The sequence below is a fragment of the Anomaloglossus baeobatrachus genome, chromosome 7 (assembly GCF_048569485.1).
Source record: "Anomaloglossus baeobatrachus isolate aAnoBae1 chromosome 7, aAnoBae1.hap1, whole genome shotgun sequence".
Classification (NCBI taxonomy): Eukaryota; Metazoa; Chordata; class Amphibia; order Anura; family Aromobatidae; genus Anomaloglossus; species Anomaloglossus baeobatrachus.
The window spans coordinates 300,360,730-300,387,644 of record NC_134359.1 but is presented as its reverse complement, the minus strand read 5'-3'; the positions used below and the strand labels follow the sequence as shown (position 1 = coordinate 300,387,644).

Sequence of the window (26,915 nt, the reverse complement as noted above, 5' to 3'; positions counted from 1 at the left end):
TTAGGCCTCTAGGGATGAAAGATCCGGTCTCATGTTTGTGCCGCGCTGCCGGAAGCTTCCGGATGTCAGCACGTACAGGAGTGCGCTGCTGCTTGCCTAATGGGTTTACATTTTTTGGGGTCCAGTCATGTTGGGAATCTGCTTTTATTGCCTCTTCAGTATGATCCGGAACAGTAACTGAAGAGAGAATCCTCCATCCTTTCCCTTCCACCCGTCGGGGGAACCGTGGTCAGAATCAAAGTCATCCATGTGAAGAGCCAACATGTGCCCATCGCACGTGCTCCGCGCCATCACACCACAGCGAGCCACAGACAAGCGCCCCATGATAGCACCACTGACTCCCTCAATCACAGAGAACACCACAACTAGACCACCGGGGGGCTGTAAGGAAGGTTTCCTAGAGCGTCACTCCAGCAGCAAGAAGCCAAAATGGAGGACATCCTCACCAGGAGACTCCCTCCTACAGTATCTTCTGGGTCCCTACAGAAGGTCTCACCTAGGATCTCTGACCCAGGGAGAGGGGGTGGGTGGGGGGGGAAGAGAAGGAAAAGAAAAAAAAAAAAAAAAATCACTGGAGAGAGTGTGGTATAGTGGTATAGTGGGGGGGGGGGGGGCTTTAAATCCTGTGACTTCTTCCCTCCGGTGCAGTCTCCAGTGACAACCGGGAGCAGCTTATTACATTCATTGGTTTATTGCAGAAAGTTTGTACATTTACCAGTAAAGCGGATTTACAATGCGGTGGAAGAATTGTGATTGCAACTATAATTAAAAGCAGGAAAGTAACCCCGTGTGGTGGACCAGAACCGCGGTGTGAGGTGTTGAGGTGTGCTACCGGCACCGCACCCGGGGCTCTGTACATTGTATATAGCTCCTGGTCTGATATTATCGGGCCGTGTCGTTACATGGCTCCTGGTCGGATATAATAAAAAAGATGTGTCGTTATCGCTTCTGGTTGTATATTATCGTGGCCGTGTCGTTACATGGCTCCTGCAAAACAAAACAATCACTGATCTCAGGGAGGGATATCTAGCTATTTTCCGTGTCGAGACTCCTAACAGAGGCTCCCTGGACCTTTTTTTGAGTTACATGACTCCTAGTCAGATATTATCGGGGCCGTGTCGTTACATGCGCTTGGTCGGCTATTATCGGGGCCGTGTCGTTACATGGCTCCTGGTCGGCTATTATCGGGGCCGTGTCGTTACATGGCTCCTGGTCGGCTATTATCGGGGCCGTGTCGTTACATGGCTCCTGGTCGGCTATTATCGGGGCAGTGTCGTTACATGCGCTTGGTCGGCTATTATCGGGGCCGTGTCGTTACATGGCTCCTGGTCGGCTATTATCGGGGCCGTGTCGTTACATGGCTCCTGGTCGGCTATTATCGGGGCCGTGTCGTTACATGGCTCCTGGTCGGCTATTATCGGGGCAGTGCCGTTACATGGCTCCTGGTCGGATATTATCAGGGGGCAGTGTTTTTACATGGCTCCTGGTCGGATATTATCAGGGGGCAGTGTTGTTACATGGCTCCTGGTCAGCTATTATCGGGCCGCGTACTTTCATCACTTTTGGAGACATCAGAAGATTTCTATATATATAAAAAGACAAATTTTATTAATACAAAATTCCAGCTGAATAATAACAGACCTGATTCATTATTACACATCTGGAACATAGGGTAAAACTAAGTAAGACATGGACGTCACGACTGCTCTCCGGAGCGGCCCCTTCTGACAGAGGGTCTGGTAACAGGACGTTATATATGGAGGATCCGCAGAGAAGAGCAAATAAATTATCCCACACTATGGACGTCCTGATAATCACCTCCTGCGCGGAGCGGGGCGGATCAATCACCTCCTGCGCGGAGCGGGGCGGATCAATCACCTCCTGCGCGGAGCGGGGCGGATCAATCACCTCCTGCGCGGAGCGGGGCGGATCAATCACCTCCTGCGCGGAGCGGGGCGGATCAATCACCTCCTGCGCGGAGCGGGGCGGATCAATCACCTCCTGCGCGGAGCGGGGCGGATCAATCACCTCCTGCGCGGAGCGGGGCGGATCAATCACCTCCTGCGCGGAGCGGGGCGGATCAATCACCTCCTGCGCGGAGCGGATCAATCACCTCCTGCGCGGAGCGGGGCGGATCAATCACCTCCTGCGCGGAGCGGGGCGGATCAATCACCTCCTGCGCGGAGCGGGGCGGATCAATCACCTCCTGCGCGGAGCGGGGCGGATCAATCACCTCCTGCGCGGAGCGGGGCGGATCAATCACCTCCTGCGCGGAGCGGGGCGGATCAATCACCTCCTGCGCGGAGCGGGGCGGATCAATCACCTCCTGCGCGGAGCGGGGCGGATCAATCACCTCCTGCGCGGAGCGGGGCGGATCAATCACCTCCTGCGCGGAGCGGGGCGGATCAATCACCTCCTGCGCGGAGCGGGGCGGATCAATCACCTCCTGCGCGGAGCGGGGCGGATCAATCACCTCCTGCGCGGAGCGGGGCGGATCAATCACCTCCTGCGCGGAGCGGTCACTGTCTCTTTAAAGTAATTCTTATTATATACACGAGTGGTTACATGGGGTGTCTGCTGCATTCATTATTTATGGGAACCCTACAAACACCCCTGTATGATGCCGGGTGTAGGGTCAGGGGACGCACTGTATGGATTCACAAATAAAAAAAATATCACACTATTACAAAAATCATAAAACATGGCGGCTCCTGCAGCCGCCTCCTCCTCCTCGCAGTGATGTAGGGGTAAGGAGTCCAAACTAGAGGTGATGGAGGGCGTCACGTACTCCACAGACGCACAGTTTACCCCCGGGCCGGTGTGGGCAAGGAAATGGGCATCGAGCAGGAGATTTAAAGGTTTCACAGAATCCATGAAGTGAAGGCTTCTCGGTGAGAAGTGCGGGGTCCTGGGAGCATCTTCAGCTGGCTGCGATGCTCAGGATATTGGCCTGTGGGGAGACCACCATCAGTATCAGGTCTGTCTTATAATCCCCCCCACGTCACAAGCGTAACCCCCGTCTTATGAGACAATGGTTTCTATGTGTGATCGCCCCATGTACAGAGCGTCTGGAGTCCTACCTTTAAGAAGGAGGTGACTTGTTTGGTAGACATCCCTTCCATAGAGGCCAGGTCCTCCACCTGAAACACAGAAATCACGTCTTAACCTACGCCTAACAGCAAGACCTACAGAAAGGAGGAAAGGTGCCGCAGTCTCCCTCCATACAGGGGGCGAGGGTCAGCAGACGGAAGCACAGCCCTAAATATAGAGGGTGACTGTGTGGGTGACCAAATGTTTGGTGGAAGAGTCCAAGACAGACCCTGGTTACCGAAAAAACAACAGACAGTAACTGCAGCGTGGTCTTCCATTATTGTTAGCTGGTTGCTAGCAAAGCTCAACTCTCCTGCATCCTCCATAATTACTAGCCAGTGTTTGTTACCTGCTGCTGATCAATCAGTGATGTGAAACTGCAAATGCTGCTCTATTGATGCACGTGGCAGAGGATTATCTTCTGCCATATGCATCACCAGAACAGCATCTGTAGCTTGTCAGAGTGCAGAACTGAAATCTGCTATAACCCGTTAATGTACAACCACCCACTCGATAGGGCGTGTTACACTTACATTGGTGAACGGGCCGTTGACCTCCCTCCAGCCCACAATGAGTTTGGCCTTCTTGTCCCCGATCTTCTGTAGAGACTTCAGCTCCTTTAAGGATCCGGTATTGAGGAGGCTCAGGATCTTCTCTCGGCCGTTCTCCAGCAGATCCGTCCTGACGTTTATCTCCCAGCTGAGCGCGTTCTCGCAGCCGTCGTGGCCCTTCTGTAGACAAGACAATAAAGAAAGTCAACAAATACAACCCAAGAAAAACCCGCCATTCGCTAGCGGGAGATGGCGCGGTGGAAATGCCGTGAGCAGGTGACCGCATCAGCATTACAGGCATTAGTTACACACTCACCCGCATTTTCTTCTCAACCACTGGGATTCCCACTTGTTTGACGTTTTGGTTGAGACCTGGACCAAACATAAACCAGACATGAGTCCAGACATGACACCGGCCATAGTGTAGGACAGAAGACACTCTTCCCCACAGCCCCAGTCACTGACAGATGAGCTTCTGACCCCTACCCAGTCCCGTGCCGGAGAGCTCGCCCTCAGCTGCCAGTTGTTGGAGACTCTCACCCTGCAGGGGCTGCACGCGGAGCACCCTCTTCCCTTTGGCAGTGGATGTGGCGTGATTCCTGAGCGGCACCCGGAAAGTGTTCTCGCTGACGCTGGAATCGGACAGGTCAACGTCTGAGCTGTTTGACTTCACACGAGCCTCAGCCGCCAGGGCCTTCTCCTCCAGCTCCTTCTGCTTCTCCTTCAGCCTCTGAAAAGGAAGGGATATTACTCTACTTCAGTCCTCGGCGGCAATGAGCATCCTGATCCTCTGTACATGGACACTGCCGGCTGGACCGTTGCCTTATGATACAGCGATGTTGTGATACGAATGAGACAAGTATGAGTGTGTGACTGGGTTAAGATGGGTATCCAGTCTTCAGAATAGGTGATTATGGAGGTCATGCTGTCCATATGCTACAATCTTAGAGCGTTATGCCGTGATCATGCAGAGTTAACTTTGTGAAAAAAAAACTATTGGAGAGCTTTGAAATGTAATTAGTAACCTTGCAGCACTGTGCTGTGATCATAAACTTTGTGAAAAACAACATACTGCGCAACTGCAAGATACTGATGATCTGGCTTACACATGCTGCGCAGCTGTGATGGAGGAGGACGTGGGAGCTATGTATAAAAATAGGGGACTCTGCTCAGGGACGTTCCAGAAGGTATAGTGGATGCACTTCTTCTGTGATGATAAAACCAGAGTATTCTCCTTCTCGCTGACACTGAGGTCGCTCCAGTTCAGAAGTGATGCTACAATACTTGGTAATGTATTGATGCCTATTTCTCTATATACTATGATTTACATTAATCAATAGAACAGGGTTTGCGTGGGTTTCCTCCTGGTTCTCCGGTTTCCTCCCACACTCCAAAAATATATACTGATAGGGAACCTAGATTGTGAGCCCCAACGGGGACAGTGTTGCTATTCTATGTAAAGCGCTGTGGAATTAACAGCGCTATATAAATGAATATTATTATATTGTTTCTGCCATTCCATAACAGAACATTATCCTGATGCAATCTTCATAAATTGTTGCATTATTGTTTTACCATAAAACTGTATTCAGTGAGTGCTACGTAAGTAATGGCGTATCTGCCCTGTCACTTTGGTGTGGTAAGACATATGTCAATCAACATCGCACCCCTGGATAATCAGGGATACGCTATCATCACCACCCCACTTGTAAAACTCCTCCTAGCAATTTCTGACAGTGCATGCTGGGAATTGTAGTTTCAATGGAGCAGCGCAGAATACAGATCACTGCTGCACCGCACATCATGGACCGCCGCTGTCTCACCTCGATCTCCATCTGGCTCTCTTCCCATTTCTTCAGGAGGGCCATACGCTCACGTTTGGGGGTGCTCAGTAGCTGGGTTTCCATTTTTCCCTTCTCCATCAGGATCCGGTCCAGTTTGAGCAGCCGTTCCACCACCGCAGGGTCTAAGTCGGCGATCTGGAGTTTACTCCTGTAAACAAAGCAGAAAAGGTCTCACAAGCCCGACAATAACCCACAGCAGAGACAGACCCCACAGGTGAGAATCGCACTTGGCTGCTTCCTTGGACAAGTTCGGAGACTCTTCTATGGACTCAGTCTTGACTTTTTTAAGGTGTCGCGGTGGCACCATATTCTCCAGGTCATCCCGAGGTCTCTTTATGGTGGGCTGAACTGAGAAAGGAAAGGAAGGAGTGAGAGGACATTTCTCAGCAGATCTTCTGCCACCCTTACACCCCGTGTCAGCCTGGAGGAGACCCCTCTACCTGGTGCTTGGGTGGTCTCCTGGATGAAGGGTTTGTTGATGATCTGCTTAGACTTGGCAGCGAAGTTGAGGGCAGTGAGAGTGTCAAAGTAATAATGCTGCTCCGGGGCGATGTTTGCAATCATTACGCTGTGGGCAGAACCTCCGAGCGAGTCCTGGAAGAAACCAGCATCATCAGACGTGTGATAATGACCCAAGGGCCCGGCGGCACTGAGGAGACCGGCCACGGGGACTGTAAGGTCCGGACGGCGGGTGCCACGGAGCAGCACAGGAGACCCCAGCTTTACAAGGCATCATAACCCCTATATAACGGGAGACCGGGCCCACCATGCCTCACCTGCAGGAGCCGGGTCAGCTTGCTGTCTCTGTAGGGGATTCTGGGCAGCCCCTGATTTAAGGCGTCCACTACCTTACTGAGGGTAAACAGGGAGGAGTTGATTGCGCCGCTCTCCTTCAGGCGGATGCCTTTGTTTCCGGTGCGCCGGTTGTCCTCCGATCCGGCCAGGTCTATGAGGTAAAGCTTTCCGGTCAGCTGCCGGAACGGAGGAATCTGCTGACTCTTCTGCACCTGAGGAACAGGAATGAAACGTTCAACGTCCACGTAGAAAGTGTGAGACTGACGAGATCCGGAAATCCTTGTAATCCAAAACGTGACACCACCGTAACGCCTAAAAATGAGCAAAAGCCAGCAGGAATCCCCGTCACAGACCAGTGGCGCCCCCTACTGGGCTCAGTAACCCACCTCAGCCGCCATGGCCCTGCTCAATTAGTCAACGACGAGCTGGAAAATCTGCACACTCATAAGTGGCGTCTACACCCAGAGGAAGGAGCACGGGGACGCTCCTGCAGACTCCAAAGCTAATGTGCTATAATACCATCACCAGCGCTCGCCCTCGTGCAGCCCGTAGAGACGTGCAGGGGTAGCCGCTCGGTGGGTGGGGGCTCCGCTCTGGGGGGAAAAGGGTGTCCGCTCTGCGCAGGGGGGTGGGGGGTGGGTGTTCGTCCACTGTACAGGTGGGGGGGAGGAGAACCCGCTCTGTAGGGGGGTGGAGGGGTCGTCCACTCTGTGCAGGGGGAGAGCCCGCTCTGTAGGAGGGTGGGGGGGGGGGGGGGGGGGGGAGGCCGCTCTATGCGGGGGAGAGCCCGCTCTGTAGGAGGGTGTGGGGGGGAGGCTGCTCTGTGCGGGGGAGAGCCCGCTCTGTAGGGGGGGCGCATCCGCTCTGTGCGGTGGGAGGAGCGGGCCGTGTTTGGGTGGGGCGGCCGCTCTGTGCGAGAGGAATATGTCCGCTCTGAGGAGGGGAGGGGGGTGGGGGGGGTTGAGGAGCCTGCTCTGTGCGGGGGGCCTGGAGCAGAACCCGCAGTGTAAAAACAACTGGTCTGCTCACTAGCCAAAAGTGACAACTGTGACCCTGTACAGGACTTGTATGGGCGGACCCCCAGCTTTCCAGACCCTACATGTCAGAGGTAATCATTACTGCAGGAGCTGGACATGGCTGCGACTACAAGAGCCTCACCTGGTCACCTCTCATGTTGGTAATGAGGTGGCACCTACTAGTAATGGCAGGGAGACAAGTGTATAGTTTCCTACTGCCAGACCCCCCCGGAGTGATTTACCAGATCATCCCCCCCCTCACCTTGATGAGGAGCACGGCATGGCTGCGGCTGGACCGGTCGTTCAGTTTGGTGCTGGCGACGGTCCGATTCTGACTGGCGGGAATGAAATATTCATCAAAGTCTGAGAAGGAGGTGATGGTCTTATGGGTCACTCCCGGGATGAGGATGTTGTGGTCTTTGTCTTCTCGGATTGGAAGATCCTTGTTCTTGGGCTCCAGCAGATCCATCACCTGAGAAGGGAAGGGTTAACACCACATCGGGGGGATATGGTCCGTCTCGAGCGGCGCCGTAGGTCGTCACCCACCTTCTCCTGATAAATCTCCACGTAGGACATAGTGATGGAGAAGCTCCAGTTCTCCTCCTCCTCCGTCCCGCGAGTCATCTGCAGCAGGTCTCTGACAGCTCGCGGGATGATGCCCGGCTGCTGCGGGTTCCCCAGCATGGTGTGGGTCTTACCTGGAGAGGACAGCTCGTTACACGGAGTCCAGGGGCTATATAACCCCCCAACCTCCCAGGACACTACGTACCTGCTCCTGTCGGCCCATAGGCAAAAACACTGGCGTTCTGTCCTACCAACAAGTGAGGAAGGATGGGATACACGGAGCCGGTGTAGATCTCGCGCTGCGTGGCCTTGTTCCCATAGAAAGCGTCAAACCTGAGGAGCAGAAGAAGAGGGAAAGTCTGTGACAGTCCCCGGTTGTGTCCGGTCATTGGCGACATTTGCAGCAGACGGCACATTACTGGTCACTCACTGGTACTGCATGGTTTCCAACTGGTTCCTCCAGTTCACGATCACCAGTGACTGCGAGTCCAGGCCCCGGACACAGGCCTTCTCCTCCGCCTTCTCCATGTACGGCCGGAGCCGCACCGACACCCGCACGCGGGAAGGCGAGGGCTTCTTATTCACCCCTTGACTGTCCATGACGCTCACCCTCTTCGCCATCTTTATTCCAGCCTTGATTAATGACAAATAAACGCACATCAAATAAATCCTTGGGGGGGGTCCCCTCACCTGTCACCGGGGGGGTCCCCTCACCTGTCACCGGGGGGGCCCCCCCTCACCTGTCACCCCTCCCCAGAACCGAAAGATTAGACTTTAGGACCTGTGACAGCTTCCCAAGCTCACCTGTAGAGGACGCGTCGAGGCCGCACTGACCGATCCCTTCTCCTCTCCGATACCAGGTCCCCAAATCTGATAAAAGGACCTGAAAAACGGCAACCGCAGAGTGAGGAGAACGACAGTATGCAGAGGGACAGTCACTAATAATACCGCTATAACACTAGCGATGTGCCTGACAAGAAGAACTATCATAGGCACGAAGAGAAACCCACGGCACCCCGCCCCGATAAGAGCCGAGACGGCACCCCGCCCCGATAAGAGCCGAGACGGCACCCCGCCCCGATAAGAGCCGAGACGGCACCCCGCCCCGATAAGAGCCGAGACGGCACCCCGCCCCGATAAGAGCCGAGACGGCACCCCGCCCCGATAAGAGCCGAGACGGCACCCCGCCCCGATAAGAGCCGAGACGGCACCCCGCCCCGATAAGAGCCGAGACGGCACCCCGCCCCGATAAGAGCCGAGACGGCACCCCGCCCCGATAAGAGCCGAGACGGCACCCCGCCCCGATAAGAGCCGAGACGGCACCCCGCCCCGATAAGAGCCGAGACGGCACCCCGCCCCGATAAGAGCCGAGACGGCACCCCGCCCCGATAAGAGCCGAGACGGCACCCGCCCAAAGAGCCGAGACGGCATCCACCCAAAGAGCCGAGACGGCACCCACCCAAAGAGCCGAGACGGCACCCACCCAAAGAGCCGAGACGGCACCCACCCAAAGAGCCGAGACGGCACCCACCCAAAGAGCCGAGACGGCACCCACCCAAAGAGCCGAGACGGCACCCACCCAAAGAGCCGAGACGGCACCCACCCAAAGAGCCGAGACGGCATCCACCCAAAGAGCCGAGACGGCATCCACCCAAAGAGCCGAGACGGCATCCACCCAAAGAGCAGAGACGGCATCCACCCAAAGAGCAGAGACGGCATCCACCCAAAGAGCAGAGACGGCATCCACCCAAAGAGCAGAGACGGCATCCACCCAAAGAGCAGAGACGGCATCCACCCAAAGAGCAGAGACGGCATCCACCCAAAGAGCAGAGACGGGATCCACCCAAAGAGCAGAGACGGGATCCACCCAAAGAGCAGAGACGGGATCCACCCAAAGAGCAGAGACGGGATCCACCCAAAGAGCAGAGACGGGATCCACCCAAAGAGCAGAGACGGGATCCACCCAAAGAGCAGAGACGGGATCCACCCAAAGAGCAGAGACGGGATCCACCCAAAGAGCAGAGACGGGATCCACCCAAAGAGCAGAGACGGGATCCACCCAAAGAGCAGAGACGGGATCCACCCAAAGAGCAGAGATGGGATCCAAATGATACAAGCCACAGAGATCAGGAGTCATAGTGATTTGCTCTAATTATCACCGAGGGTGTAAAAATGATCCTGTGATTATGCAGGGCTGATAAGAGTCCAGTCAGGAGCAGAGGTGAGCAGATAGCTGCTGTACAGAGATCACTGGGCTGGAACAGAAAACTGGGATGTTAGGAGTTATCACCTCTCCTGAAATGTAACTATGGCAGCGATCGAGCACCATGGAAACGAGCTGTAGACTATGAAAGATAAAAGCTCTCACAGCTGGAGAATGACAGCAGATTGAAGAAGCAAGTCAATTCCACACTTGCTTATTTTCACGCTGTCTAACCCCTTAACGACTGACGATACCCTTTTTAATGGTCGTCATTCGGGGCTTGTTGATGGCGCTGTGGAATAAGTGAATAGTGTTGCCCCGCTGGCAAAATTAGTTCAGGCGACAGCTTTATATGACGACTGACATAAGTGGATGTCGGCCCCGACCAGTTTTGGAACCGATCTGGGCCGATTAACATCGAAATCACTGCTGTCAGTCGCAACAGTGGTATCTAAAAGGTTAAAAGGAAATTAAAAGCCCTCCTTTGGCAGGATCAGTTTCCCACGATAGTAATTGTGGGTACCGATCGTTACTATGGTACCCTCAGGTCATCTGAAGACCCCAGGGTACGGTGGCCTGTTAGATCCTGCTATAATAGGCAGAGTCTAACAGGCACAGTTAATGAGACACTGACAGGTCTGATGTGCTGCAGAACAAGAGCAGCGAGCAAAGGGAAAAATATTCATGTCCCACAGGAAGACTGAGAAAGTAATACAGTAAATATATGTATAAAAAGAAAAAAACTGCCCAAAAATGACAAAATCTCATTTCCCCACTAAAAACGCAGCTTGTGTGTGAAAACAAAGAAAAGTCAATAGGTATCGCCGCATCCGCAACGACCCGATCTATAAAACAGTCACAATTTATTCCTTATGCCGAACATCGTAAAAATAAAAAAGCCCAAAGTGTCATTTTTTCATCATTTACACAAGAAGTGAATAAAAAGCGATAAAAAAAAAAGTCATGAAAATAAAAAAAATAAACAATCCACCAAACAATCCTTTAAAATGCAAGTTCTCATACGGCTCATTCGGAAATAAAAAAAAAGTTTCAGCTCTCAAAAACAGGGCAAAAATACATTTTTGTGTAAAAATAGAAAAGCCTTTGTGTGAATTAAACTTCTGAAACTCAAGTATAATCCAACTTAATTTTCGCAGCCCAATCTAATAAAATCCCCACACCATTGGAGGATTCATTATAGGGTTTAGTTTGTTTAATGGGGGTCACATGTGGGGGTTTCTACATTTTGGGCACCTCAGGGGCTCCGCAAATGCAACACCTCCACATTTATGTTCCAAAAATCAAGTAGCGCTCTTCGCTCTCCAAGCCCCGACTGGTGCCCAGATATCAGTTTTTAACCATGTATGGGGTATCGCTGTGTCTGTGAGAAATTGTACACAAATTATGGGTTTTCTCCTATTATCCACTGTCAAAATTACAAATCTGGGAGTAAAAACATTTTAGAGGGAAAAAAAAAATAAATATTTTCACATTTTAAAAAGGTTAAGAATTTAGGAGTTAAAATAGCTCAACACACTGCTACATAAATTCCTTGAGGGTCTAGTTTTCAAAACTGTGACACTTGTGGGGGGTTTCTGCTGTTCAGGTTCCTCAGGGGCTCTGCCAATGCGACAAGGTGCCCGCAATCTATTTCAGCTAAATTTGCTTTCAAAAATTCCAATATTGCTCCTTCACTTCCAAGCCTGGCCGTGGGTGCAAGCAGAACTTTTTGGCCACATGTGGGGTATCACCGCGCTGATAAGAAAGTGGGTAACAAACTGTGAAGTCCACATTTCCATTTTGCCCCTTGCAAAACGAAAAAAAAAAAAAAAGGAGAAAGGAGAAAGCAGCAATTGTGGGGGAGAAAAAAACCCATTATGAATATTTGCAATATGGCGACCTACTGTTATCAAATCCTGTGTAATACCCAGGGCTGCGGAGTCGGAGCTCATTTTGGTGGAGTCAGTATAAAATGCACCGACTCCTAAAACATATAATAAATTGTCTCCAGCGGTCAGTGCAGAATGTGCGGAATATTTTTTCATAGGAATTTGGGAAAGTTCTGAAATGTCCTATAAATGTCTGTTCTGTTCCTGATCTAAGGCTGCATTCACACACAGTTTTTGCTGCGTTTTTTGAGGATACATTTTTCAGCTGCAAAAGCAGATCAGCTTTATAAAGCCGCATCAGCGGACAGGTTTCTGAGCTCATAAATAATGATTTCAATAGCAAAAGCCGATTAGAAAAACGCCACAAACTGCTCATTCTGTGCGAGGAGCCGCACAACACGCTGAATGTCCTCTTTTCACCCATTGCCTTTGCTGGATGGCGGAGTCACTGCATCTCACTGCATTATGTCCAGAGTCACTGCATCTCACTGCATTATGTCCAGAGTCACTGCATTATGTCCAGAGTCACTGCATTATGTCCAGAGTCACTGCATTATGTCCAGAGTCACTGCATTATGTCCAGAGTCACTGCATTATGTCCAGAGTCACTGCATTATGTCCAGAGTCACTGCATTATGTCCAGAGTCACTGCATTATGTCCAGAGTCACTGCATCTCACTGCATTATTTCCAGAGTCACTGCATCTCACTGCATTATTTCCAGAGTCACTGCATCTCACTGCATTATTTCCAGAGTCACTGCATCTCACTGCATTATTTCCAGAGTCACTGCATCTCACTGAATTATTTCCATAGTCACTGCATCTCACTGCATTATTTCCAGAGTCACTGCATCTCACTGCATTATTTCCAGAGTCACTGCATCTCACGGAATTCTTTCCAGAGTCACTGCATCTCACGGAATTCTTTCCAGAGTCACTGCATCTCACTGAATTATTTCCATAGTCACTGCATCTCACTGCATTATTTCCAGAGTCACTGCATCTCACTGCATTATTTCCAGAGTCACTGCATCTCACTGCATTATTTCCAGAGTCACTACATCTCACGGAATTATTTTGCCATCAATGTTCGATATGTTTGTGACAAGAAAGAAATTGTAAAGGGGGCTTTACACACTACGACATCGATAATGCGGAGTCGTTGGGGTCACGGAATTTGTGACGCACATCCGGTCGCTTTAGCGATGCCGTTGCATGTGACACCTATGAGCGATTTTGAATCGTCACAAAAACGTGCAAAATCGCTCATCGGTGACATGGGGGTCCATTCTCTAATATCGTTGCCGCAGCAGTAACGTAGTTGTTCGTCGTTCCTGTGGCAGCACACATCGCTCCGTGTGACACCGCAGGAACGAGGAAGCTCCCCTTACCTGCCTCCCGGCCGCTATGCGAAGGAAGGAGGTGGGCGGGATGTTACGTCCCGCTCATCTCCACCCCTTTGCTATTGGGCGGCGGTTAAGTGACAGCTGTGACGTCGCTGTGACACTGAACGAACCGCCCCCTTAGAAAGGAGGCAGTTCACCGGTCACAGCGACATCGCCGGGCAGGTACGTAGTGTGACGGGTCTGGGCGATGTTGTGCGGCACGGGCAGCGATTTGCCCGTGTCGCACAACAGATGGGGGCGGGTACCCACGCTAGCGATATCGGTACAGATAACGCAGCGTGTAAAGCGGCCTTTAGTAAGACACTGGCAGTCAAAGATAGTAAAGCTCATCACAGCAGCCAGTTTCTCCAGGTCTTGGTGGAAAACGTTCTGCAAGATTAGGAACGCAAAAAAGAACAGGTTCTTGCCACTGTAACGAGCAATGCTTCAAACATACAGTCATATGAGAAAGTTTGGGCACCCCTATTAATGGTAACCTTTTTCTTTATAACAATTTGGGTTTTTGCTATTTCAGTTTCATATATCTAATAACTGATGGACTCAGTAATATTTCTGGATTGAAATGAGGTTTATTGCACTAACAGAAGAAGGGAATTTTGTTACTTACCGTAAATTCCTTTTCTTCTAGCTCTTATTGGGAGACCCAGACGATTGGGGTATAGCTACTGCCCTCTGGAGGCCACACAAAGCACTACATTAAAAGTGCAAGGCCCCTCCCCCTCTGGCTATACCCCCCCGTGGTATCACGGGTTCTCCAGTTTTAGTGCCAAAGCAAGAAGGAGGAAGCCAATAACTGGTTTAAACAAATTAACTCCGAATAACATCGGAGAACTGAAAAACCGTTCAACATGAACAACATGTGTACCCGCAAACAACAAAAAAACATCCCGAAGGACAACAGGGCGGGTGCTGGGTCTCCCAATAAGAGCTAGAAGAAAAGGAATTTACGGTAAGTAACAAAATTCCCTTCTTCTTCGGCGCTCTATTGGGAGACCCAGACGATTGGGACGTCCAAAAGCTGTCCCTGGGTGGGTAAAGAAATACCTCATGTTAGAGCTGCAAAACAGCCCTCCCCTACGAGGAGGAAACCACCGCCTGCAGGACTCTTCTACCTAAGCTGGCATCCGCCGAAGCATAGGTATGCACCTGATAATGCTTTGTGAAAGTGTGCAGACTGGACCAGGTAGCTGCCTGGCACACCTGTTGAGCCGAAGCCTGGTGACGTAATGCCCAGGACGCACCCACGGCTCTGGTTGAGTGGGCTTTTAGCCCTGAAGGAACCGGAAGCCCCGCAGAACGGTAGGCCTCTAGAATTGGTTCTTTGATCCATCGAGCCAGGGTGGCTTTAGAAGCCTGCAATCCCTTGCGCGGACCAGCGACAAGGACAAAAAGTGCATCGGCACGGCGCATGGGCGCCGTGCGGGAAATGTAGATTCTGAGTGCTCTCACCAGATCTAGCAAACGTAAGTCCTTTTCATACCGGTGAACCGGATGAGGACAAAAAGAAGGCAAGGATATATCCTGATTAAGATGAAAAGAGGATACGACCTTAGGGAGAAACTCCGGAATAGGGCGCAGCACTACCTTGTCCTGGTGGAACACCAGGAAAGGAGCCTTGGATGACAGAGCTGCCAGCTCAGACACTCGCCGAAGCGATGTGATCGCAACAAGAAACGCCACTTTCTGTGACAGCCGAGAAAAGGAAACTTCCTTCAGAGGCTCGAAGGGCGGCTTCTGGAGAGCAACTAGTACCCTGTTCAGATCCCATGGATCTAACGGCCGCTTGTACGGGGGCACAATATGACAGACCCCCTGCAGGAACGTGCGCACCTTAGAAAGACGTGCTAGACGCTTCTGAAAAAACACGGATAGTGCCGAAACTTGCCCTTTAAGGGAGCTGAGCGACAAGCCCTTTTCTAACCCCGATTGCAGGAAGGAAAGAAACTTGGGCAATGCAAATGGCCAGGGAGACACTCCCTGAGCAGAGCACCAGGATAAGAAAATCTTCCACGTTCTGTGGTAGATCTTAGCCGAATTCGACTTTCTAGCTTGTCTCATTGTGGCAACGACTCCTTGAGATAATCCTGCAGATGCTAGGATCCAGGACTCAATGGCCACACAGTCAGGTTCAGGGCCGCAGAATTCTGATGGAAAAACGGCCCTTGGGACAGTAAGTCTGGTCGGTCTGGCAGTGACCACGGTCGACCGATCGTGAGATGCCACAGATCCGGATACCACGACCTCCTCGGCCAGTCTGGAGCGACGAGTATGATGCGGCTGCACTCGGATCTGATCTTGCGTAGCACTCTGGGCAAGAGCGCCAGAGGCGGAAACACGTATGGGAGCTGAAACTGCGACCAATCTTGAACCAAGGCGTCTGCCGCCAGAGCTCTTTGATCGCGCGACCTCGCCATGAATGCCGGGACCTTGTTGTTGTGCCGGGATGCCATTAGGTCGACGTCCGGCACTCCCCAGCGGCGACAGATTTCCTGAAACACGTCCGGGTGAAGGGACCATTCCCCTGCGTCCATGCCCTGGCGACTGAGGAAGTCTGCTTCCCAGTTTTCTACGCCTGGGATGTGAACCGCGGATATGGTGGATGCTCTGTCCTCCACCCACATTAGAATGCGCCGGACTTCTTGGAAGGCTTGCCGACTGCGCGTCCCTCCTTGGTGGTTGATGTATGCCACCGCTGTGGAGTTGTCCGATTGGATTCGGATCTGCTTTCCTTCCAGCCACTGTTGGAAGGCCAGTAGAGCAAGATACACTGCTCTGATCTCCAGAACATTGATCTGAAGGATGGACTCCTGCGGAGTCCACGTCCCCTGAGCCCTGTGGTGGAGAAACACTGCTCCCCACCCTGACAGACTCGCATCTGTCGTGACTACTGCCCAGGATGGGGGCAGGAAGGATCTTCCCTGAGACAATGAGGTGGGAAGGAGCCACCATTGTAGGGAGTCCTTGGCCATCTGGGAAAGCGAGACTTTCCTGTCCAGGGACGTTGACTTCCCGTCCCATTGGCGGAGAATGTCCCATTGAAGTGGGCGCAGATGAAACTGCGCAAAGGGAACTGCTTCCATGGCTGCCACCATCTTCCCTAGGAAATGCATGAGGCGCCGCAAGGGATGCAACTGGCCCTGCAGAAGAGATTGCACCCCTGTCTGTAGGGACCGCTGCTTGTTCAGCGGAAGCTTCACTATCGCTGCTAGAGTATGAAACTCCATGCCAAGATACGTTAGTGATTGAGTCGGTGATAGGATCGACTTTGGAAAGTTGATGATCCACCCGAAAGACTGTAGGGTCTCCAGCGTAGCATTCAGGCTGTGCTGACATGCCTCTTGAGAGGGAGCTTTGACCAATAAATCGTCTAGGTAAGGGATCACCGAGTGTCCCTGAGAGTGCAAGACTGCTACCACCGCCGCCATGACCTTGGTGAAGACCCGTGGGGCTGTCGCCAGACCAAATGGCAGAGCTACGAACTGAAAATGGTCGTCTCCTATCACAAAACGTAGAAAACGTTGATGTTCTGTAGCAATTGGCACGTGGAGATAAGCATCTTTGATGTCTATTGAGGCAAGGAAGTCTCCTCTGGACATTGAGGCAATGACAGAACGCAGGGTTTCCATCCGGAACTTCCTGGCGTGCACATGTTTGTTGAGCCGTTTTAGGTCCAGAACAGGACGGAACGAGCCGTCCTTTTTTGGAACCACAAAGAGATTGGAGTAAAACCCTTGCCCTTGTTCCTGAGGAGGGACTGGGATCACCACTCCTTCCGCTCTTAGGGAGCCCACCGCCTGCAGCAGAGCATCTGCTCGGTCTGGATGTGGGGAGGTTCTGAAGAACCGAGCTGGAGGACGAGAATTGAACTCGATTCTGTACCCGCAAGACAAAATGTCCGTCACCCACCGGTCTTTGACCTGTGACATCCAAATGCCGGAAAAGCGGGAGAGCCTGCCCCCGACCGGCGATGCGGAGGGAGGGGGCTGGAAGTCATGAGGTAGCCGCTTTGGAAGCGGTACCTCCATTTGCTTTCTTGGGGCGCGTGTGAGCCCGCCAGGAATCTGAGTTTCTTTGCGTCCTCTGAGTCCCTTTGTACGAGGTAAATGGTGTCTTGCCCGAACCTCGAAAGGACTGAAACCTCTGCTGCCACTTTTTCTGCTGAGGTTTGGTTGTTCTGGGTTGTGGTAAAGAGGAGTCTTTACCCTTGGACTGCTTAATGATATCAGCCAATGGCTCGCCAAACAGTCTATCTCTAGATAAAGGCAAACTGGTTAAACATTTTTTTGGAACCAGCATCTGTTTTCCAGTCCTTTAACCACAAGGCTCTGCGCAAAACTACCGAATTGGCGGACGCCATTGAGGTGCGACTGGTAGATTCTAGGACCGCATTGATAGCGTAAGACGCAAACGCCGACATCTGCGTGGTAAGGTGCGCCACTCGCGGCACTGCTGGATGTATGATAGCATCCACTTTTGCTAAGCCAGCTGAAATAGCCTGGAGTGCCCATACGGCTGCGAATGCCGGAGCAAACGACGCGCCGATAGCTTCATAGACAGATTTTAACCAAAGGTCCATCTGTCTGTCATTGGCATCTTTAAGTGAAGCGCCATCCTCCACTGCAACTATGGACCTAGCTGCGAGTTTGGAAATCGGGGGGTCTACCTTTGGACACTGGGTCCAGCGCTTGACCACCTCAGGGGGGAAAGGGAAACGCGTATCTTTAGATCGTTTAGAGAAACGCCTTTCTGGGTGAGCGTCGTGCTTCTGGATTGATTCTCTGAAGTCAGCGTGATCCAACAAAGCACTCAATTTACGCTTGGGATAAAGGAAACGAAACTTCTCCTGCTCCGCAGCCGCCTCTTCTGCTGAAGGGGCTGGGGGAGAAATATCCAACAGCCTATTGATGGCTGAGATAAGGTCGTTTACCATGGCATCCCCATCAGGGGTATCCAGGTTGAGAGGGGTTCCAGGAATGGATTCCTGATCACTCTCATCAGACACATCACAGGGAGACTGATTGCGCTGAGACCCTGAGCAGTGTGATGACATCGAGGGTCTTTCCCAGCGAGCTCGCTTAGGGTGGCTGGGGCTATCATCTGAGTCATAATCCTCGGCCTGTGAAGCCGGGGACCCCCCTGTGGGCTGGATTAATTCCAAGTGAGGGGGACCTGAGGACAGAGGCCTCGCCGTGCCCAGAGACTGAGCCCCATGCATAGATTGCAAGGTTTCAAGGATTTTTGCCATAGAGACAGACATATTATCAGCAAAAACTGCAAAGTCTGTCCCTGTCACCGGGGCAGGACTTACAGGCGTCTCAGCCTGGGTCACTCTCCCTCCTGACTCCGGCTGGCGAAGCAGCACCGGGTCGGAGCATTGCACACAATGGGGGTCATCAGAGCCTGCTGGTAGATTAGCCCCACATGCAGCACACGCAGTATACACAGCCCTAGCCTTGGCAGCCTTGCGTTTTGAGGATGGCATGTTGTTGCTTCCACAGAGTGATCTGGGAGATGCAGCCAGAAGCGACCTCACAGTGCAAGAAATACAATATCTCTATATCCTACACAGTACACCGATACACCGTGAGGCACTAGAGGGACCAGCACAGAAAAATCGCTTACCGCCCGCTTAAAAAGCGGGTGTGTGGTCGCCAGATAGCCCCTAGTCCAGGTCTCCCAGAGCCTTGCGTCCTTCCTCCAGCCAGACTGCATGTAATGGCTGCCGGCGTCCTGAGAGAGAAGGGGGGCGGGCCCTGGGCGTTCCTGGCTAAGAGCGGGAAGCCTGCTTCCCTCTGTGCCTAGTGTGAGGGCTGGAGCATGTAAATCAGGCTCCAGCCCTCGTCGCTGCTAGCGAACAGCGTCTCTCCCCTACCCTGAATGACAGGGTGGGGGCGGGAACGAATCGGAGCTGCCGGCGTCCTAGGCCCAAAAAGCCGGGGACTCAATTTATAACCGCCGCCGCCGTAAAAGCGCGGACGGCGGATCCCCGGCGCACCACAAGTCACAGCAGCGCCGCCCGGTCCAGAGGGGGTCGGCGCTGCGTTCCCATACACAAAAAATCCCCCAGTAATCTGTAGGGACACTAGCTCCAACGTTGCGGTCCCCGGCGCACTACAACACCCAGCCAGCCCGGAGTGTGTCTGTGCCTGCCGGGGACACAGAGTACCTGTATGATGCAGGGCCTGTCCCTGATCGTACTCCTGCTCCGTCTCCATCAGGTTCTAATGGGTCTGTGGATGGAGCCCGGCGTCAGAGCTTTGAGGCCGGCAGGATCCCACTTCCACAGAGCCCTACCAGGGGATGTGGAAGGAAAACAGCATGTCAGGCTCCAGCCCTGTACCAGCAATAGGTACCTCAACCTTACAACACCATCCAGGGGTGAGAAGGGAGCATGCTGGGGACACTATATGTGTCCTCTTTTCTTCCATCCGAAATAGTCAGCAGCTACTGCTGACTAAAATCTGTGGAGCTATGCATGGAATGTCTGACCTCCTTCGCACACAAAGCTAAAACTGGAGAACCCGTGATACCACGGGGGGGGGTATAGCCAGAGGGGGAGGGGCCTTGCACTTTTAATGTAGTGCTTTGTGTGGCCTCCAGAGGGCAGTAGCTATACCCCAATCGTCTGGGTCTCCCAATAGAGCGCTGAAGAAAATGTGCAATCCGCATTTAAACTAAATTTGAAAAAAGGTATTTAAGGTGGCCACTTGCAAGTTGTTCTCCTATTTGAATCTCCTATGAAGAGTGGCATCATGGGCTCCTCAAAACCAGGGCTGTGGAGTCGGAGTCGTGGAGTCGGAGTCGGAGCTCATTTTGGTGGAGTCGGAGTCGGTATAAAATGCACCGACTCCTAAAATATATAATAAATTGGGGACAGGAGTGCAATGCAGAATGTGCTGAATATTTTACTAAATAATAACATTTAGTATAATGCTTATATTTAAGTGAAAAATTTATTGTAGTACAATGTGAACATCAGACATTTAATTGTTTTTATGATACAATAATCAAGATATTTGGATAGAACATAAAATATTTATTGGATACAACTTTAGAACACAAAAAACTAATAAATTGTAAATATGTAATATTATATATATATACACAGTGTATATACACACACAAGATATATATGTAATCTACTGTATATTACATAGTGTATTACATATTTACAATTTATTACAGTTTTTTGTGTTCTAAAGTTGTATCCAATAAATATATTTTATGTTCTATCCAAATATCTTGATTATTGTATCATAAAAATTATTAAATGTCTAATGTTCACATACACATATTCATGTACTACAATAAATTTTTCACCTAACTATAAGCAATATATGTAGGAGCCGGAGTCGGAGTCGGAGCCGGAGCCGGAGTCGGTGCAAGAGAATTTGAGGAGTCGGAGTCGGAGTCTGAGTCGAAGGTTTGGCTTACCGACTCCACAGCCCTGCTCAAAACAACTCTCACATGATCTGAAAACAAAGATTATTCAGCATAGTTGTTCAGGGGAAGGTACAAAAAGTTGTCTCAGAGATTTACACTGTCAGTTTCCACTGTGAGGAACATAGTAAGGAAATGGAAGAACACAGGTACAGTTCTTGTTAAGCCCAGAAGTGGCAGGCCAAGAAAAATATCAGAAAGGCAGAGAAGAAGAATGGTGAGAACAGTCAAGGACAATCCACAGACCACCTCCAAAGACCTGCAGCTTCATCTTGCTGCAGATGGTGTCACTGTGCATCGGTCAACAATACAGCGCATGTTGCACAAGGAGAAGCTGTATGGGAGAGTGATGCGAAAGAAGCTGTTTCTGCAAGCACGCCACAAACAGTCGCCTGAGGTATGCAAAGGCACATTTGGACAAGGCAGTTACATTTTGGAAGAAGGTCCTGTGGACTGATGAAACAAAGATTGACTTGTTTGGTCATACAAAAAGGCGTTATGCATGGAGGCAAAAAAACACGGCATTCCAAGAAAAGCACTGGCTACCCACAGTAAAATTTGGCGGAGGTTCCATCATGCTTTGGGGCTGTGTGGCCAATGCCGGCACCGGGAATCTTGTTAAAGTTGAGGATCGCATGGATTCAACTCAGTATCAGCAGATTCTTGACAATAATGTGCAAGAATCAGTGACGAAGCTGAAGTTACGCAGGAAATGGATATTTCAGCAAGACAATGATCCAAAACACCGCTCCAAATCTACTCAGGCATTCATGCAGAGGAACAATTACAATGTTCTGGAATGGCCATCCCAGTCCCCAGACCTGAATATCATTGAACATCTGTGGGATGATGTGAAGCGGCTGTCCATGCTCGGCGACCATCAAACTTAACTGAACTGGAATTGTTTTGTAACCAGGAATGGTCAAATCTACCTTCATCCAGGATCCAGGAGCTCATTAACAGCTACAGGAAGCCACTAGAGGCTGTGATTTCTGCAAAAGGAGGATCTACAAAATATTAATGTCACTTTTATGTTGAGGTGCCCATACTTATGCACCTGTCAAATTTTGTTTAAATGCGGATTGCACATTTTCTGTTAGTACAATAAACCTCATTTCAATCCAGAAATATTCCTCAGTCCATCAGTTATTAGATATGACACTGAAATAGCAAAAACCCAAATTGTTATAAAGAAAAAAGGGTAACATTAATAGGGGTGCCCAAACTTTTTCATATGACTGTAAGTACAATTACACTGATGAATGAGAGGAATGAACAACAGCTAGAAGGTAATTAGGATTCAGTATGTGTGAGATGGAGCCACAGCGCTGCTCATGTAACTGAGGAACAAGCAGATATTACAACAGAAGAACAGCAAAATGATACTTTAGGATTAGCTCTTGTTGAAGCTGCTTCAGAACACTTTCCTATTCATCACATGCGCTGTCTTGTGCACACGCTGCAGCTGGCAATACGAGTCTGCAAGAGGGACCCCGGTTTCACACATCCAGCTTTTCGCCGGTTTGGCGGATGCGGCGCACTCCAGTACAGTGTATACAGTACAGTGGCAGCGCGACAAACGCCGGTCACATGCTGTCATGTGACTGCAGCCTGGAAGTTGCGGCGCTGCCAGTGTACTGTATCGTACTGTACTGGAATGCGCCCTATCCGCCAAACCAGCGAAAAGCCGGATGTGTGGAACTGGGCGGACATGCTGGAAATCTGATTGGAAAAGTGAGGAAATTGGTTATTGCTGCCAGAACCCCTAAAATTGATTCCATCTTGAAGAGACGTGCTGGGAAAGGGGCAATTGTTGATCAAGTCACTCGGTGAGGCAGCACTTGTTTAATGACTGAGCGATTGCATGAACTAAAACCGTTTCTTATAGATATGGTGAACCCTCAGGCAACTCTAAATGAAGGTCAATGGACACAGGTGGCTGAATTGCAGGAATTGCTTAATCACCCATTTACTGTGACTAAAAAAATTACAAGCTGAGGATTTAACTCCTGGCATTTTCATAAGGGAGTGGAAGAACTTGCTATTTTGCCTGTCCCAAAGAGGAGGTTTAATCGCAGATGGCATTTCTGCTTCAATGAAACGGAGAGAGACACAGCTATTGGAAATAACATTCTTCTGGCAGCTGTTTATGTGGACCCAAGTCATCGTATACTGCTTGGTGATCAACAGCTTACTAAAGAAAAGAAGCTCTGACTGAGGTAGCAGTTAGGATGAGCGGCTACAGGACTGCCAGGCGCAAGAGGACTTGGGGCCTGACAGTGCTACTGCTGCCGTATCTTCATCCTCATCAGATGAGGAGTTTAACTTTTACAAGTATTTGTATGACATGGAGCAGCAAAGCGTCGCCGCAAGGAAAAAGATGTCACTGCGTCTCCTATAGCGGCAGATTGGCCAGATGTCACTGCGTCTCCTATAGCGGCAGATTGGCCAGATGTCACTCCGTCTCCTATAGCAGCAGATTGGCCAGATGTCACTGCATCTCCTATAGCGGCAGATTGGCCAGATGTCACCGCGTCTCCTATAGCGGCAGATTGGCCAGATGTCACTGCGTCTCCTATAGCGGCAGATTGGCCAGATGTCACTGCGTCTCCTATAGCGGCAGATTGGCCAGATGTCACTGCGTCTCCTATAGCGGCAGATTGGCCAGATGTCACTGCGTCTCCTATAGCGGCAGATTGGCCAGATGTCACTCCGTCTCCTATAGCAGCAGATTGGCCAGATGTCACTGCATCTCCTATAGCGGCAGATTGGCCAGATGTCACTGCGTCTCCTATAGCGGCAGATTGTCCAGATGTCACTGCGTCTCCTCTAGCGGCAGATTGGCCAGATGTCAGTAAAAATTTTCACCTGCTCTCAAATAATATAAAAATTCAACCGTTCATCAAAACTGACTGTGCATGAGGCCATTCCTTTATACCCGGAAATTATTAGAGATGTTCCCATGTGGTTACGGTTTTGCCTCCAGACCCAGTCACTATAGAGAGGTCGTTCTCCAGCCTTATTATTATTAGGTCAGATTTGAGGTCATCTGCGCAGGACGATCTGATGGAGGCAATTCTATCTCTTACAACAAATTCATGGACTGCACAAATGGTATTTACTATGTTTTTGTTGAAAACTGTTTTTTTGCCACTTAGTTTATTACATAGTTAGTTATATATATATATATATATATATATTATATATATATAAAACTAACTAACACTATAATACACTATATAACACTATGTAATAAACTGTTTTTGCCACTTACATAGTGTAACAACAACATAAATATAAGCAATATACTAAATGTTAAGTGAAAAATGTATTGTACAACGTGAACATCGGACGTTTCATCATTTTTATGATACAATAATCAAGATATTTAGATAGAACATAAAGTATAGTTATTGGATACATCTTTAGAACACAAAAAACTGTAATAAATTGTAAATTATATATATATATATATATATATATATATATATATATATATATATAAATATATATTACATAGTGTATTACATATATATCTTGATGATTGTATCATAAAAATGATTGTCTGATGTTCACGTTGTACAATACATTTCTCACTTAGGCTACTTTCACACATCCGGTTTGAGCCCTGCGGCTCAATCCGGCTGTGAAAACTATGCAACGGATGCGGTGAAAACACCGCATCCTTTGCATCAGTTTTTACATGCGGCCGGTCCGGTTTTTTCCGGTTGCGGCATGCTACTGAGCATGCGCAGTGGAAAATACCGCATGCGGCGACCGGATGCGGTTTTTTCCGCATCGCGCCGCATCCGGCCTCCATAGGGATGCATTGAAAAATGCGCCGCAGCGGCCGGATGCGGCGCGATGCGGTGTTTTTTGCCGGAGCAAAAAACGTTGCAGGGTACGTTCGATCCGGCCGCCGCATCGGCTAAATCTGCCGCATGCGGCAAAAACCGGACCGAACGCAAGCCCCTACGGCACAATGCGGCACTAATGTAAGTCAATGCAAAAAAAACCGCAATCGGCGTTACAAAAGCCGGTTGCGGTTTTTCTGCAGAACGCCGTATTGTGCCGCAGAGCAAAAATCCGGATGTGTGAAAGTACCCTTAGCTATAAGCAATATATGTGGGAGTCGGAGGTTTGGCTTACCATCGCTCACAATGCCCTGCACAAAGTATAATGTGACATAAAAAAATCTCAGAATCACTGGGATCCATTGAATCGTTCCAGAGTTATTACTACAAAGTGACCCTGGTCAGAATGAAAATAAATTTGGCCTGGTCATGAAGGTGAAAAATGGCTCCGTCACTAAGGGGTTAAAGCAATCCATTAACATGAAAACAAAAGGTTGGAAAAGTAAGTGGCCCTAAAGCTAAAAAGCCTGACGGTCAATGTACAACTAAGTGACATGACGGTGAACAAAGCACAGGAGAGAGGCAGAGTCTCTCACAAGCAAAGATGGTCGGACGTCACCGATCTGAGAACAACGGCGGCTAAAAAAAAAAAAAAAAAAAAGAAAAATGTTCCTCAATGTAAAATTACAAAGACAATGAACATGGTCCGTCTACAGCAGAGACCACAAGGGTCTGAGATTGTGGAGAAAGCCATGTGCACAAGAGACAAGGCTGTCACTAATGGAGACTCGCGCTCCTCCGGGTCCCCAGCGCTCACTCAGCCAGATCGAACGCTGCCCGAATCCTAACCGCAGCGTGTGCGCACCGAGGCAAAGCGGCCTCCGCTCAATACATTGTCAGGCTCTGTGCCCACATGTGCGTATTGCATGCAGTTATGCTGCGATCTGCCCCACACTGCATGCATCCTGCGTCCCCAGCACAATCTATGGAGATTGTGCATAATCCATGCCCACGTGGCGTATTAGAACGCAGTTTTCCATGCTGCCAAATCGCTGCGTTCTAAAAAGCAACATGTACCTTCTTTGGTGCGCTCTGCATGCTGTCTCCATTCTGTCTATAGGGAGAGACAGCATGCAGAGCGCACGAAATCTGCAGTCACCAAAGCTTCAGAACGGAGCTTTTCAGCTGCGCACATGCAGCGACGTTACGCTGCGGTGCAGAGCGCACACACATGGGCACACAGCCTAACACCCAGAAGAGTGCACCGGCTTCTCCCGTCCTCAGTGCATCACTGAAAAGGCCAATATCACAACAGCATGCAATTCTGCTCTGAGAACAGGAGGAACACAGAAGTGGCGCTGCGTCCCTGTGCCTCAAGGAGTATAAAAAGGCTGATGATCGCCAGTTTTGTGCAATATTTTGTGCAGCTCGGCAGCACATTATGCTGAGTAAACAGAACTCGCACTGCTGATAATGCCCGCACAGATCAGCAGGCTGTGGTGCGAGACCCCGATTCCAGAGATGCTATTGTTTCAGTATAATCAGCGTTTTATCATCAGAAGCTTATCACTTCAGGACTAGGTGTCTTGTGCCTCCTGGTCCAAGCACACCCCCAGCACTGATGGACAGCTGTGTACACTGTGTATAGGCAGAAAGCTGCCAGTGGTGTGGGGGAGGTTATACAGGGCTCAGCATTCAGAGAACAAACTGACTATGAAAACTGCAGCAAGCAGCTCAGTAAGTGACCGCGGTGGAATCAGGGGCTGAGCCCCTACATCATGCCTTCCCTCACATTATACGTCTTGTGCTGATAGCGGCTCTGCGCTTGACCCCTTCTGGTCTCTGCAGGGGCTGAATTTAGGTGGTCGCCTAGCAACAGCCTCCTCCAAGAAGGGGCAGAATACGACAAACTATAGAATAAGGAAGAGCCGCGGCGACAAGAAGCCCCGTGCACCGCAGAGAACAGCGCCGGAACGCAGAATATACTGCAGATTACCCGGCCTCCCCTCACCGCTCTCCCCGCTGCAGGCCGTCGCTCCCCCTCACCGCTCACCTCTCGCTTTCCCTCTCCCCCGGTTCCGGCCGCCTCTCGCTCCCCCTCACCTCTCTCCCCGGTTCCGTCGCTTCCTCCGCTTCAGGCCTCAGCTACTTCACTGGAAACCATCAGTTACTCGATCTCTATTTCGTATTTGGCGGCCGCCTTCATTAACAGCCAATGGGAAGCCCTCTTCGCGTCACGTGACGCTGAACTCTGTGCCGAAC

At 50.5% G+C, this 26,915-nt stretch overlaps 1 protein-coding gene across 2 annotated transcripts; it reads right to left on the bottom strand.

Moving 5' to 3' along the window:
- Window positions 1–634: 634 nt before the first annotated feature.
- On the bottom strand, window positions 635–26,841 carry KIF22 (kinesin family member 22). Of its 2 annotated transcripts, none has more exons than XM_075318559.1 (15): window positions 26,757–26,841; window positions 8,665–8,743; window positions 8,291–8,493; window positions 8,066–8,193; window positions 7,843–7,994; window positions 7,559–7,768; window positions 6,262–6,492; window positions 5,926–6,079; window positions 5,713–5,833; window positions 5,465–5,633; window positions 4,128–4,371; window positions 3,958–4,013; window positions 3,624–3,821; window positions 3,081–3,140; window positions 635–2,950 (listed from the first exon to the last, which is right to left on the bottom strand). In XM_075318559.1, the coding sequence occupies exons 3-15, from the start codon at window positions 8,479–8,481 to the stop codon at window positions 2,921–2,923; spliced, it is 1,944 nt and encodes a 647-aa protein (XP_075174674.1). In that variant the 5' UTR covers window positions 8,482–8,493; window positions 8,665–8,743; window positions 26,757–26,841; the 3' UTR covers window positions 635–2,920. The 2 variants fall into 2 exon arrangements, with proteins under 2 accessions (XP_075174674.1, XP_075174675.1); XM_075318560.1 differs by having other exon boundaries at window positions 4,182–4,371.
- Window positions 26,842–26,915: the final 74 nt, after the last annotated feature.